Source organism: Struthio camelus, chromosome 3 (genome assembly GCF_040807025.1).
Source record: "Struthio camelus isolate bStrCam1 chromosome 3, bStrCam1.hap1, whole genome shotgun sequence".
Classification (NCBI taxonomy): Eukaryota; Metazoa; Chordata; class Aves; order Struthioniformes; family Struthionidae; genus Struthio; species Struthio camelus.
In genome coordinates, this window is record NC_090944.1 from 83,642,424 (window position 1) to 83,657,048 (window position 14,625).

A 14,625-nucleotide genomic window follows, 5' to 3' on the forward strand; every position below is an offset into this window, starting at 1 on the left:
CTGAGGCATATGGCAATCCAGCAGTTGCTGAAACTGTGAAACATTTGTGAAAAGCCACAGTGTGAGGGAATCGCAAAGGTGAGCAGGAATTGAGAGTCCCAGCTCTTTGCTCTAAACAGAGGCAGTAAAAGAGGCACAAGATGCCTGTGATGGATCAGCACCTATCACTAGTAGCCTCAAAGAAGCGTATGCGAGTTTGTATAACGGGAGAAGCTGACATCTCATGGAGTCAAAAATTCATAGAGTACTTCCAATGAAGGGCTGGCGTTTCCCCATTTCCTTGGAAAGCAAAATTTCCTGACATTGCCCAGTGAACTGCTTTCTGCAACTTGCCAGCTCTAACACCTGCTCATGGTCCTCCTGATCTTTACCAGTATGCCAAAAAGTCATTTTTTGTTTTCTAAACAAAAATCCCTCCACCTTCCACCCTCTCACATCATGCCACAATCTAATCATTACCTACCTCCATTAGAGCATCCCACCATCTCTTGAACATGATGCTGAAAAGCCCTGGTACAATTTATTACTAGACACGGGTGTTTTTCTACTTAGGAAGCAAAAATTAACAATCTTGGCATTCTATTTTTAAATAATAAATAGAAAATATTTATTTTACAGCATTTTGACAAAAAGGCAATTTTCATCAAGCATCTGACAGACCAAAAGAAAGAACTTTTACAGGAAGCTTCATAGCTCATACAACTACATAGACAAGGTGAATTCTTACTCTTTAGATATATTTTATATGTGTATGCTTCCAGTTTTAACAATTACAAACTAAAAGCTAATATACTAAATCTCAAGAAAACTCCTAATCATAATTACATTGCAGTAATAAAGTCAGTGCTTAATATGTTCAAAACAGACAGCTATGAAAACTACAGTACCTTGCCATATTGCCATCTCCCTGACTATATGAGCCTATTATGTTTCTTTTTCTCATCTACCTCATTTCTTCAAAGACAGGCTTCACAGTACTAGCTCTGTGCTACTGACAATATGTTTTTGGAAACAGCACAAAGTATCTTATACTAAGATTATAAGAAGATAAAATTCATTGCTAGCATGGTGATCAGCAAAGAAAATATGGCATTTTTCTCATTGCTTTAATGAGTAATTAGCATTAAAAAAAAGAAATAACAACCAAAAAAACCTGAAGCACCAATCAGACAAAAATCAACTAACAACCCTAGCCGATTGCTATCATCATCCCAATGTGGAAAGCATGGACTAACTTTGCCCAAAGTTACGTTTTTGTCTTTGTTGACAGACTGATGTTTCTGCTCTATAATGAACTAAAAACACCAATCGGCTACTAGTCGTGCTGAAAGGAACAATCGTCATGAAAAGAGGATCAGGAATAAAGATTCCACCTGATTTTGGGCAGCAGCCAAATCTTCCAACACCTCTGCTATATAATTGGATTAAAACAATGAAATTTGGATCTTAAGAGAAAAAATGATGACTGGTAACAGGACTTCTTAAAATACAAGTGAAAAGAAAGAAGAAGAGTAGAAATACAATGGATTCAGAAAATTCATGTGACAGAATTTGCACAATGAGTAAGGTTAAAAACCAGTTTTTGCAACTATATTAGCACAAAAAGATTCCTTAGAAATATCTTTCAAAATAAAGTGTAAAATTGTCGGACAGATCCTCAGCTAAATTCAGCAGCACTATCAAAGTTCATAGCAGCTAAAATGCTGTCTTGAATATATGTCATATATACATATATAAATAAGGTCATAATGAGTATAACTAAGTTCAAGTTACAGCAATTAGATCTGGACTTTGAACATGCCACCAGGGAGTGCTGGATTAGGTCCATCTCCAGGAAACGTATGAAGGATAGAGGAGGAGGAATGAATAACAGAACTACAACTGCCTAGAAGTGACGTTTAAAACGACAAGATGTATATTAAATAGAAGAAGTGGAAATGTGTAGAAAGAATACAAAATTAAACATAATAAATAGATTAAAAGAACAGTTTAGAACAAAACCTGGGTATTTATGTACACATTAAGCACCGATGAAAGTTCCTTCCTGGACATGATTTTTTTTTTTAATTATCTGAAGCAACAAAACACTTTTGAATGCTTTTTCCCATCTCACCTGTATAGATTTATACTGGCAAGTGCAAGATTTCTAAAATAGACTTTTTCTTTTTTTATTTTCTTTTTTTTTGTTTGTTTCTTAACCACACTTGCTGCAAACACTTAAAGTAACAAGTTTTCAATGCACTGGTTATTAATACCATATGTCTGCTTCATAAAATATATGCAAAATAAAGCACCCTATTATAAGGGTAACAACTGTCTCAGCTTGTATATGAAAAAAATATGGTAGCACAGCATACAAGTCTCCAAAGATCTATTGAATATTTGTAACAATGCGATATAAAACAGGATTGAAACATAAAAATATTCATAGTATATTTATAAGACAATCTTCCAGTGGTAGTTATTGGACATTATATTTCACACATATTGTACACACGCATACAGAGACACAAACGTTCACTCACCCTCTTGCTTCTAGACTGACTATAATCCCCAATATGGAATTACCTTTCTTTTGGAGTAGTAGTCGTTGCTCTAAGTATACAGCTATTTTCCAATGTATTTGACTCAAAAGTAACACAAAGGAATGATGTAATCACATGGCAAGTATATTGTTTTATGAAAAGTTAGTCAATAAATATTGTTCTGCTACAGTAAATGTTGTGTAACAGTTTAGCCACATGGTTTGGTGCAGGCTTACACAAAAGGGCAGTTCTTTTAAGCCCTCATCACATCACAAGTACTACAGTAAGGACTTTCTCCAGTCCTTAACTTGATAATAATCTTGTCTCTGTTCACAATCAGCACAAAAGAAGAAAACAAACCCACTCCCCGCAAAAAGCAGCCTAATATGAGGAACAGATTGTTCAGACAAAATTCATTAAGAGCCATATGCTTTCATGTTATCTCCGTTCCTCTCCCCCAAACACACTACATGTTTATCCCAGCTACAGAAACCAGAAAAAATTATTTATGCATATACGTCTCATATACAAGTAGCTTCATTTCTCCTCACCACACTCTTGTCTGTGCAGCTCTTGGATTTGTTGCTTCTGTAGCAGACAGATTACAATCATGAGATGTGCTAATGACTCCTCCGAGGTCACACTTCCCAGAGTCCTTTTCAAGCATTGCCAAGAGAGGGTGTGACTAAGTGTGATTTTTTTTCTGCGTGTTTATTCATTTTTTGCTATTGAAGTTGTCTGTTGGGTTTGTGCTTTGTTATGTTTCCTATTGTCTTCTCAAAGTACAGTATTTTTAACAGCTAGAGAATTTTCAGCCCTCAGAATGGATCTTTTTTTGTTTTTTTAAGTGCAGGGTAAAGTTTTTGCCCAGTCGTATGCGGCTTAACTTTCTGCTTCCTTCCTCTCCCTCACCTTTGGGAGACTTTTCTCCCCAGGATCTCCCAGTGGGCAGCTGCCGAAGTCCTTCTTGTCCCATCTCGGCAGTGTCCCTGCTCTACAGGGTGGACGAGCTTTGCTTATAATCCCTCAGGATGACAGAGGCATAGGTCACGTCCGGGGGAGTACAGAGCACCGACTCTGACACAGGAGAACTGGGCACGGAGCTGCCTGAAGCCACCGAATCCCGGAAAGGGGAAGGGGGCGTCAGTGCCGGAGAGTCTTCCAGAGTCAGTTTGCTGGTTGCCGGCTCGTCCTCCTCATCTTCCTCATCCTCTGGGTTCTTCTCATAGACGTACCCCTGGATGAGCTTCAGCTTTTCGCTCTCCGCTTCCTCGGCCGGGGGGGACACGGGCTCCTCGCTGAAGGCATTGGCCTCCTGGAGAGGCAGGGGCTGCTGCGGTGGGGCCTGGTATGGGGGCCGCACACCATTGCCTGAGCCGGGCATGGGGAGCACGGTGCTGAAGTCAGGGATGCCAGGGGCAAACTTGTTAACCACTCCTTGCAGCTGCTCCATGAGGGAGCGCGGCTGCAGAGGCAGGCTCTTAGGGGGCTGCTCAGGCAAGAAGAGGTGGGTCTCCTCCGCCGCAGCTGGCAGCGGGGGCGTCGTGGCCACCCGCCTGTGCACCACCATGGAGGGGCTGCTGGGCTGGGTGAAGCGGACAGGCTCGCTCTCCCGTTCCTCCACCACGTTGTACAGAGTCTTACTGCTGATGTCAGAAAAAGTTAGGCTCTTACTTTGGCCGTGGTAGCTTTTCGTGAGGGGTTTGATCACCGCGGTCTGATTGCACCCTGCCTCCTGGCTCTTCACATGTACTGAGAGTCTGTGCCACATGTGTTGTCCCTTGGGAACTTGTCTTCCACCTGGTTCAGACCATGACACAGACTTTCCATTAGAACTATGAATAAAATAAAGACGGGTTTATTTGCATTTACATTATGCACACATGGGCAACACAACAAACCAGCCTACAGAAATACTGGCTGCTTTGCCCTATTAATCAGCCCACCTCTCCCACCTCAATTCTTCACGTCCTCCCAGAAGGAAGCAGGGAAACAAGAATGTCTCTTAACAGCAGCGGTTACTGCAATTTTCATCCTCTTGGTTGCCCACCCCACAGCTGCAGTGGAAAGCCTAGCACACTGGAAGGGCTCAAGAAAGGCTGGCTGTGTTTTGAGGACTCTAACTATTTTGGTTTGTATCCAGGTTTGTTCACTGTACCTTGCAGGGGGAAGAAAAGAAAAGAAGTCACAGGGAGAGATTTAATTAAGCCTGATTTACAGTTTACAGGAAATATTTCCAAACTGTTGGAAGAAAAACAACCCCCAGCCTTAGCCTTTGGTGTGCTGGGTAGCAAGACGAACTGTTAATGACTCTCCCTATCCTTTTTATTCCCTGGCCCCCATTCACACTTAGTAATACATTAGCTATTACAGAAATGAAGGAGTCCCAGGGCCTCCTTCAGGTAGGAGGCAAAAGTATGCTCAACTCCTCTGACTGCTCATTCAGTCTGCCGGCCCCATCTTGCTTTCATATGCACAGTTAAAGCCCACAGATAGCACTCCCTGCTTCCTGATTTGCTTTTGCTGTAGAGACTGCTTGCTGTGCAGTCAGGGCAAACCAAATGCAATTCTTCCCAAGTGACTATTATTTACAAACAAGGAGAAAATGCTGGGATTGAAACAGTTGGTTTGTGTGGGTGGAGGAACAAGCAGCAACAGGATTATGGTGAGTCGAACCCTCCAACTCCTCATGCAGGCTGGATCCCTTCAAAACGCTGGCATGTTTGGCTGAGTGAGAACCTGAAGGTTAAAGCTGTTCGGAGGAATTGCAGTGGTTTGTGCATTTCCCTGAACCTTTGCAGGCAGCAGCACTCAAAGCAGAGTGATGTCTCATTAGCAGCAGGTGGGGTAGAAAGCTGAATGCCACTAAGAGGACCAAGCAATTGTTTAATTGCAGGTCAAGCCAGTAGACGTCATTCACAAATTATAATATACATCACCTGGATGGAGACCAAAGATCAGAGAGAAATTGTGAGATTGTCTACACAAAGCAGCCTTATTTCAGGGCTTCATCCCTCAGGGGGCAGAAAGAAACAAAGGATTAAACTTCAGGCCATATGATTGCAGTGCAGGTGGGAGGCAAAATGGGTGGGAAGCTGGCATAGCTGTGCTTCCTCGTGATACTGCGCATACTGGGGGAGATCGCTTCCCTTACATACAGCCTCCAGTACCTGCCAGAATATTTCATTTTTCCTGCTCAAACTCCAGCCCTCTTCTTTTTCAGGGAGTAAATAATTACCTGTTGACTTTTATAAAAAGCTAGTGGCCAGCGCTGTGGAAGCCTGGAGAAACTGGTGCAACTTAGATAATCTTGCAAATCTGGCAAAAGGGAAAAAGAAATATACACAGAGATGTGGCATTTTTCTGCTGAGCGGTAAATATTCCTGGAGAAAAAAAAAAGGAATTTGAGATGGATCCGAGTTGTGAAGTTCAGCTCCAGTTCCAGACTCCAAATTGTGGATCTGTGGCTCAGCATCTGTCTGGGAATTGGCCCACAAGAACAGGTCGATCTGAAAATTTCATAATTCTCCAAAGCCTATACTTGGTAGAACCTGGAGCTGTTTGGATTTAGAGCTTTTACCTAGGGGGAAAAAAAGTTCTTGCTGAGGAATGAAACCTCTACTGATCAATGAAAAGATAAGAATGAAGGTTTAGAAGCGTTCCAGTTTTGATCAAAATGAGCTATGGTATGACTTTTTTTGAAGTGTTATAAAGATAAGCAAACGAATGTAACCGTTGGAAGTAAAAGATTTTTAAAGTCACATTTTAACATACCAAGATTTGCAAACTCTTCACACAGAAACACATTTTGTCTGCTTTGAGCTCAAAACAAGCCTCTACTTGTAGACATTAGAACAAGTCAAGTGCTTTCATACTGTATTTTGCTGATGCTATAGCTTACAAATACTGCAAAGGGCTTTTCTGAAAAAATATGATGATTATCTGCTCTCTATTATGCTATGTCCACTTCAGCATCACTTACTTCTTCATTTCTAGCTCTGGTGCATCATCTCACTTTTGAATGAGAAAAACCTCCTCACACCATCTGTTTAGTCCCTACCTCATTTTGTTCCCAAGATTTTATGTTTTATATCAAAGGCAAACATTGCTATTTTAAGAAGCTGACTACTTCTTTCTTCAGATATGACTTCCTCCTCTTCTGTTTGTTTTCCTTCCCTTCACTCAAGTTCTGCTCTTCTGACTTCTTTCTTCTGTAGCACACTCCATAATGTACTTAAACAAGCCCTATCCTTCACTCAGACTGCGCTGGGACCACAATACCCATCTGCAAACAAACCACTTTTTCAAGATTCTCCTGTTATCGACATGCTTTAGGGGGGAAAGCTGGTTCCGCTGGAGCGCCTCACCTCTGCTTACCAGGGCTTGCTGCTTCCGGCTCTGTTAGCTTTGTGATAACTAACTTGCAAGCAGCAGTGCCTCTCCTTGGGGTCACTCCGGAGATTTCCATTTGGGCGAGCTCTCTTTTCTATTATCGTTCTTTTCTGTCTCTCATTCCAGCTCTTTCCCTGGACTCACTCTCCTCACTGTGTCAGTGCAGCTTTATCCTGTGGCTAATTCGTGTTTGAGACAGAGGTAACGTCACAAGCCTGTCACAGAATTGCAGGGGCTCTGTCTCGTTGGACGGCTGGTAGGGAGTCACACTGAGATTGACACATTCAGTCAGAATTAACAAGTAACATGCAAAAAAGCACTTGTTATCCTGGAACAAAGACCAGCCATGTGGAATGGCATTAATTGACATTTAGCCAAAGAGCAAAGGCGCGGTTGGAAACACTCAGACCTCAACAGGGAATCGGCTAAATAGGAACCTAACTCACTTGTGCAAAGCCGTGTTGACAACCCTGACCGCATGTGGGATGCACAGTCACCATTTACTAAGCGAGCATCACCTCCTTTTTGAAGGAAGCATCAATGGGAAAAGGTAAACATCAACATAATCGACCTAACAAAATGGGAGAAGGAATGTTTTGTTCTACACAAAGGCAGGAGAAAACTTCAAACCAGATCACAGTTGCGGTAAAGAAAACACGATGCTCTATTGCCTGACAATGAGATAACTGGTGTTTTCTTGATTTTGTCAGTAGGAAGGCTACCTATTTCATGTCCATTATGTATTTATTTGTCTCTTCTAACTTTCTTTCTGTTTTTTATACAGTTTCCTACAGGATTTAGACTTCATGCTGACTGCCAAGAGGTGATGCAAATTCAGCTTCTATGAAAAGGAAAACTGATGAAGAACAGCGGGTGATTTGTGCTAGAAAGGACAACGTGACATTCCTCTGGCAGTGAGTACATCATTTAAAAGGACAGTTTTAATTTTGCCTGGTGAATCAAGGGAAGCAAAATGATCCCCTGAAACTTTTCAGCAAAAGAGACATTACACATCTTCCCTGATTTGACCTCAATACTTTACTTCTTCCTTCCCATATTGTCTTTTGTTAAGAAGAGAATAAAAGTGTAGGATGCAGGTTTTACAACCAAAGCCAGCTACCAGAAAGAAATGTCTCTTCTGCCTGGTCTAGGATCCATCAACACTGACTGCAGCACAAGCCTCAGTGCAGAGAGCTCCGGTTTAATCTGACTCTGTTCCACCACCAGCAGGGTCCTTTTGTGGAGTTCATTAACTGACTGCGAGGACATTACTCTGTCTTGTTTTTACTCTTCTTGGCCTTTCACCCCTGAATTATACTGATTATACTGCTGTAACCCCACAGCTCTTGTTAGACAGATAGATCTGGCTAAGAAAACAGACATATGCTTAGACAGGGATGAACCTAGTGCCTTGCTATAAAAATTTGATGGCAACTCCTTAAAGTCACAAGCGACCTTAAGGTTTGTAGCAATAGCTACCCAGTGAACTGTAAATGTGTTCATGGATATCCTATCAACACATAAAAGATGGGCTTTCTTGTGCTTTATAGGTAAGGATGTACATTGAGGTTAGCTGAAGATTCTCAATTTTCACAACTGCTTTGTCCAGGTTTTTCATATCTAGAGGGAATAGATATCAGTATACTTCTTCTGTGGAATTTTATTAGCTACCTGAGTTCCATAAGCAGGTCTATCTGCCACTACTTTTCTTTGGTAATTCAATATTTTTAACACATGCATCAACCTTTACAACATACTCTGCATAAGACTGATGATTATAGACACTAAACAACTCAGAACTTTAGACCTTAATAGTTACTTGAAGAAAGTCTTCAAGTGAAGACTTGAGCCAGTGGTCTAAGGTCATTGAGATACTATCCGTGCAACTCTGATTCTTATTATTTCTCACCAGCGAAGCTGTAGCCTGAGACCCAGAGTGCAGAGAATTAGACGAACTTTCAGTTCATACCTGAACCCATGTCTCTTTTGCCTTGATTTTTTTATGCATGATAATCTTAAATGACACTGTATAAGATGATTAAACAGTACAATACTTCCAGGCTGCTTTGATTAGATTAACTTTAGAAATGGACACATTGGGGAAATGGCTTGTCATCTAGGAAATGAGGTACTTGTCACTGTGCCACAGCTGGAGATGTCATCAGGCAAAGTGCTTGAGAAGGAGCTCTTCCAGTTTAAAAGGAAGGCCAGTGGAGCAAAAGAGGGACCCTGTCCAAAAGCTGTGCATGGTGCAAAGCCTTCCCCAGCAATTGCTCATGGATCCCAGCCTAGGAAGCCAGCAGAGGAATTTCTGCCCTGCCTAAAGAAAGACAATTAACCATCAGCAAGCTTTCTGTCAGCTCTGCAGTCACATAAGCAGTAGTAATTCACCCAAACAGAGCTCTGCCCTTATTCCCAGAAGCCAAGCTAACCAGTTTAACACTTAAGGCCTGTGCACTGCAGATGTTTGGCTGGTATCTCGAAGGTCTCTTCCATTACTGTGTGCACTTCAATACAGCCACCATGGCATCGGATTTGATTAAGGGAGTGAACTGGTTTTAACCCAGGGTAGCAATATCTCCCTGTGCTAAATGGGACCCTCTTCTCAGGGTCTTTCAGCGAGCTGCAGCAGTCACCTCCACCATTCAGTAACAGAGCAGGCCACATCAGTTAGCATGTTCCTGCAAGCCCAGTTATTCGGAGTATTGCTTCTAGGAATTCATCTGCTTTTCTAACCCAGGTTTAACCTCTCTATGGATCACCCAAGGTTGGGGGAGCCATCACTCACCACAGCCCCGTTACAGGGTATGCTCAAGGTTTTGCCTGATAAGCATCATTAATTATCACCTCCAGGAAAAAAAAAAAAAAACACATGCAATTTCAGTTTTAGTCCATTTACAATGTAATCTCTATCTCACTAATAAAAGGATGTCACAACAGTTATCAGAGTGTGACTCCAATTCTCTCTGTGGTGCTGTATAATTGGAGCAAAGTTTAGCCTCCTGCCAGTTTTTTTGGAAATTTAAATTACTGAACTAACTTTTCCTTACTCCTCCCTTCCCTTTTTTTTAAGGACAAAACAAATTGCTTCCTTCGCACATGGGAGATCATGTTCTATGTAAATTGGATGGCTACTTCAAATGTATCATGGAAACTGTTACACTAAGAGAAGATATATACAAAATACAGGAAAACATAAGATCATATCACAGAGGCACAGCCTGAAGAGACTTGGGGTTGGTGTGGGAGAGCACAAGCCAAGAGCTGCCTGTTCTCACCCTCTGCCTTGCCACTGGCTTACTCAAAAAAATCTTCTTACTTAGTTATTTCCTTCATTAGTTGTTTTACAGCAACAGTTCAACATTACTTTGATGTGAGATACACCCAGGCTTTGTAATATACGTGATCCTATTGATAATGCTCTGATTTTGTTTTTCTTTTTTAAATTGAAATAGTAATAACATACAGACTGTAAAACAGGCGCAGTAGTTATGTCTCGGCTGAACTGCTGAGGTTTGCTGAGACATGCTCCTGGTTCGCAGTCACAGGGGTCCCCCAGGGTCGGGCCAGATCCCTAGGCAGGACCCAAGGGTGCCAGGGCTTCTTTGGCCCCTATGCTCCGGTCGCCGTTCGGGGGAAGGCAGGAGCCAGGGCTGGTGGCAGAGGCTTTACGCCCAGGCTAACATGGAATTGGCTTGCTACTAGTCTTATACGTGATCCTAGGAGCAGGGCGGTACTCCCAAGTCCAGCAGTTCAGGTATTATCCAATTATCAGCCAATTATCCTGAAATAAACAGACTTATTCACTTCTGAGCACAACAATTATGTGTATCTATACAGGCACTTCCATGCCACTGTCATTTTGAGGCAGAGGGGAGGGAGGAGAATGCATTGCTTCATCATAGTTTAAGTGCGACAACTTTAGTATGTATTAGAGATCGTACTTACCTAGCTCAACAAAGGTGTGAGAATATTACACTGGTAATGTGTCTAAAGGGCTGAATACTAATTATAGTATTGCTATTAATTTTTAGTCTTATCTGAAACATAGAAGCTACGTCACATTTCAGTTACACATCTAATTATTAACGAAGAAAATTTGCTTTACTAGTGTGTTTTGTCACAACAAAAGGACTAAAAATAAGCTACTATAAATAATTTTGAGAAATGTATTTGGAAAACTTGTGAACTGTTTGTGATCTGTTGGCTTTGATATTATGAAAGTATCCCAACAAGCACAAAGCATGTTGCAGCTCCTAACTGTTCACAAAATATTTTGAAAAGAATAACAAATAATTAGTAATGTGTTGCTTTGGCAAAACAACTTATTTTAATATATAATACAAAGTTCAGAATAATTAATTTTTTTTTCCTGAATAGCAGGCAAATTCTGCCAGTGTTCAAGAAGTTAAGATGAGAAACCTGTGAATCAAAGTGAAATTAAAATAATACCCTTACAAGTTAAAAATTTTGAATCTGTTAATTCTGTTGTTAATGACAAGTAACATCCAGAAAATATTCAGAATGAATACATCTGACTGGATCATCCTTGTATTTTTTTTTAAGGATTATAATGTTAGTGCACAGAAAAAACATAATGCATATCATATCGTCATAGATACTTTGATGTCAATGGAGAAGCCAATTTGTATTATCTGAGGATGTGCCTCATGCTACACATTCCAGTAAATGGGTATGACAGTGCAGTCAATGACAATACCTGAACTGAAACATTTTTTCAAACAGGGTTGAAAAGGAGCATAGTCAATACAACTTGAAAATTGCAATATGTTGAGCAAAGAAAGCTTAGGAACATGGGAAGAAAATGATAGAATAAAATTTTTTTAGGAAAAGTGCAGGTGGGTGCAACTAAGACAAAATAATCTGTAACACTGGAAAACCGTGAAGATCAACAACATTCAGCAAAATATTTCATCAAAAGAAAGATTGTTGGAAAAGCTCTAAAGCTGCTGTTGAATAAGAAACACTAATTAATGCATTTTGAATATGAGAAAGCCACATAAATACCCCATGGATTTTGTGCTCTGTCCTCAAAAGCACCACGCCATGGCACATGTATTAGGAAGTTTTTTCTATAAATGCATTTTAAGGATAATTAAAATAATGGCAGAGTTGTTCTTGCTTTCTGTATTCCCTTTATGATTTCGATGCAAAAGGGTTTGGGGTACCATATTACCAGAAAGATATTGACAAATCAGAAGCTATATGGACAACAGCAACAAAAAAAAAAACCCATCAGGGAACAAAGAAGAGGGTACATGAGGGAAAGGCAGAATAGCTAAATATATTCAATTTGATGGAACAGCTCAGTAAAAGATTTCAAACATCTGAAAGGCCATTAACATCAAGGATGGCAGATATTTCATACAGTATACAGATGCACAAGTGAAAGCCCTAGGTGAAATTACAAAAGGGAAAATATATATTGAAAATCCAGAATATTTTCTAGTCAATAGCTGTATTGACTGTTCTTCACGGAGCTGGTAAAAATCTCTTGCTCTGGATACTTGTTGAAAAGAAAAAGTGCAGCCCTTGGGGTTTCATAGAGACAGCAATCAGTGAAGTCCTTCTGGCACTTTAACTTCTGATTCTTTGATTTACTCAGGAATGACTGCATCAGTTTAAACAACTCTCAAAGAGCCATCAGACTTGCCCTAACATGCTGCTGGTGCTATTACCAGTATTTTGAATGCAAACTTAACTCAGGTACCACAGGAAGCTTAGTCATGAGGCACTTCATTCGTAATATTCACGTACTCTCTCTAGCATGCTATAGTAGCTTATCCAGCCAGTAAGGCTTGTGGGTTTTATAGGTGTATCTGAAAGATTCCATGATAATGATCGGACAAATTTGGAAGAAAAGAGCCCTGAAACTCAAACATGATATTTCTGAGTTTCTTCATGTGATAATCAGTATTCATTATTCCATTTTCATGGTTCTGCATTTCTTGCCTTCTCCAGGCTAACATGAGGAATGGAGATCGCTCTTAGAACAACCAGTGCCAAGTATGGTGCACAACAAAACACAAAAGTGTTTCATGTCCCTGCGTCTATTTGCTTATAACTGGAAAGCAAGGGAAACTGTAACACCAGTAGTGATTTGGGATATCATGTAGGGCTTCCTCAAGAGCATCCGGGCTCGCTAGTTACTTCAGTCCTGATGAATCTGGGCACAAGGCCATGTGGTAGTGATGGGCATCGAAGGGCATGACAGACACATGCCTTTGCACTGCTCATCCTGGGTTGGTGGCCCCAGAAAGCTTATGGTATTAAGTTGCTGATGGAGGATATGCCTGTCCCCTGGCTGCAGTGTGGTGCTGCTGGGCCATGAAAAGCCATAGTGGGAGAGAGAGGGCAGCCTGAGGGGCAGAGGAGGGAGCGATGTGCCAAAATAACAAGCTTTATGCTCAGCAGGTCTGAATTAACAGGTCTGGGAAAACTCAGCTACTTTTTAGAGCCTTTCTTATCCGTACAGCTACCACAAACATTCAAAGTCACGTTCATTGGTTGGAATCCCACTAGAGGTGTTTCTCAGGAGGTCATGTGGCTCAGGCCTTTTTTTTTTCCAAACTTAAAAAAAAAAAATCCCAGGTGTTGTCATGCAAAGAGCAGGAGGTTCTGCGTTCCCTGGGCTCAGGAGTTTTATAGCTCATCTCTGTGCTTTTTGAATAGCATCTGTTCTTGCATTCTCCTTTCTTTGCCTCCTAATGGCACGTCTGTGTTGGACTTCCACTTCACAATCGATCTTTCCGGACGAACAATTGGCGATCTGTGCCCTGAGAAACTGCAGAGCTTGTTCCGTATCAGAAAAGAAAGGCATATTGTTGTTGGACTGGAAGTTAATAACAAAACGTTTGTCTTGCTCTTTACATTGGCTTTGTAAAGTTTGACTTTCATGGGAGCAAATACGGTTGCTGCTCAGGCACTGCCAAAGTGTCACTGCTGCATCAAATATATGTATTTCTTCTAATCTGCAAATCAGAGGGGCAGATTGAATTAACATTATTGCTATCTGTCCACAAATAGCATTGACTGTCAAAAGGATATCCAGGGCTAGAGTGCATCACCGATTAGAGGAACTAAACAGCTGCTCCAGCTGTACAAATATAACATTGCTCAAAATGCTGTATTAGTGTATCAGAGGCAGATTTCCACCCAGTCACTGCACAACCTTCCCTGGGGCAGGGAGCAGGGCTCTTTCACATCTGTAGTTTCTCAGCGGAAAAGAGCATAAATCTATCCAGGAAGAAGTGAGGAGAAGCCTTTCTGTTTCTGCAACAGCTAGCGTGTTTTGTTTGCTTAGGGAGGGCAATTTTCATGCTTTTTTTTCTGAGCAGCTGAACTTTGCTACTGTTCACTAGTGGAGATTATTTCAGATTCTGAATGTTTTACGGTATTAACTATGGTAGTAAAAGTTTATCTGCTATACTTTAAGATCGCTTAGGGCACCTATTTTTTCCTAGGTCGGATTCTTTAGTTTTCATTTACATGTGCCTGCTCTTGATTTTCCTGTTCTGTGAATCCCACCAAACCAGCGTTTTCTGTGTTCCCTCTGCTGGCTCTGCAGCAGCAGTTCACTAACAAGCACAGTTAGCAAGAACTGTGCACAGCAAAGGTGTCTTGCGTGACACAGCCACTAGATTGTTGTTTATAGCAAGCAGAATAATGTCATCTCCATGCAAAACTG

At 41.2% G+C, this 14,625-nt stretch overlaps 1 protein-coding gene across 6 annotated transcripts in view; it reads right to left on the reverse strand.

Moving 5' to 3' along the window:
• Nucleotides 1–1,311: 1,311 nt before the first annotated feature.
• GRM1 (glutamate metabotropic receptor 1) overlaps nt 1,312–14,625 on the reverse strand; it is a 197,495-nt gene continuing 184,181 nt past the window's right edge. For 2 of the 6 annotated variants that reach the window (XM_068938806.1, XM_068938807.1), the window contains exon 9: nt 1,312–4,360. In XM_068938806.1, the coding sequence (XP_068794907.1) occupies nt 3,520–4,360 (841 nt within the window). In that variant the 3' untranslated portion in view covers nt 1,312–3,519. The other 4 variants (XM_068938809.1, XM_068938812.1, XM_068938811.1 and 1 more) reach the window with 4 other exon arrangements.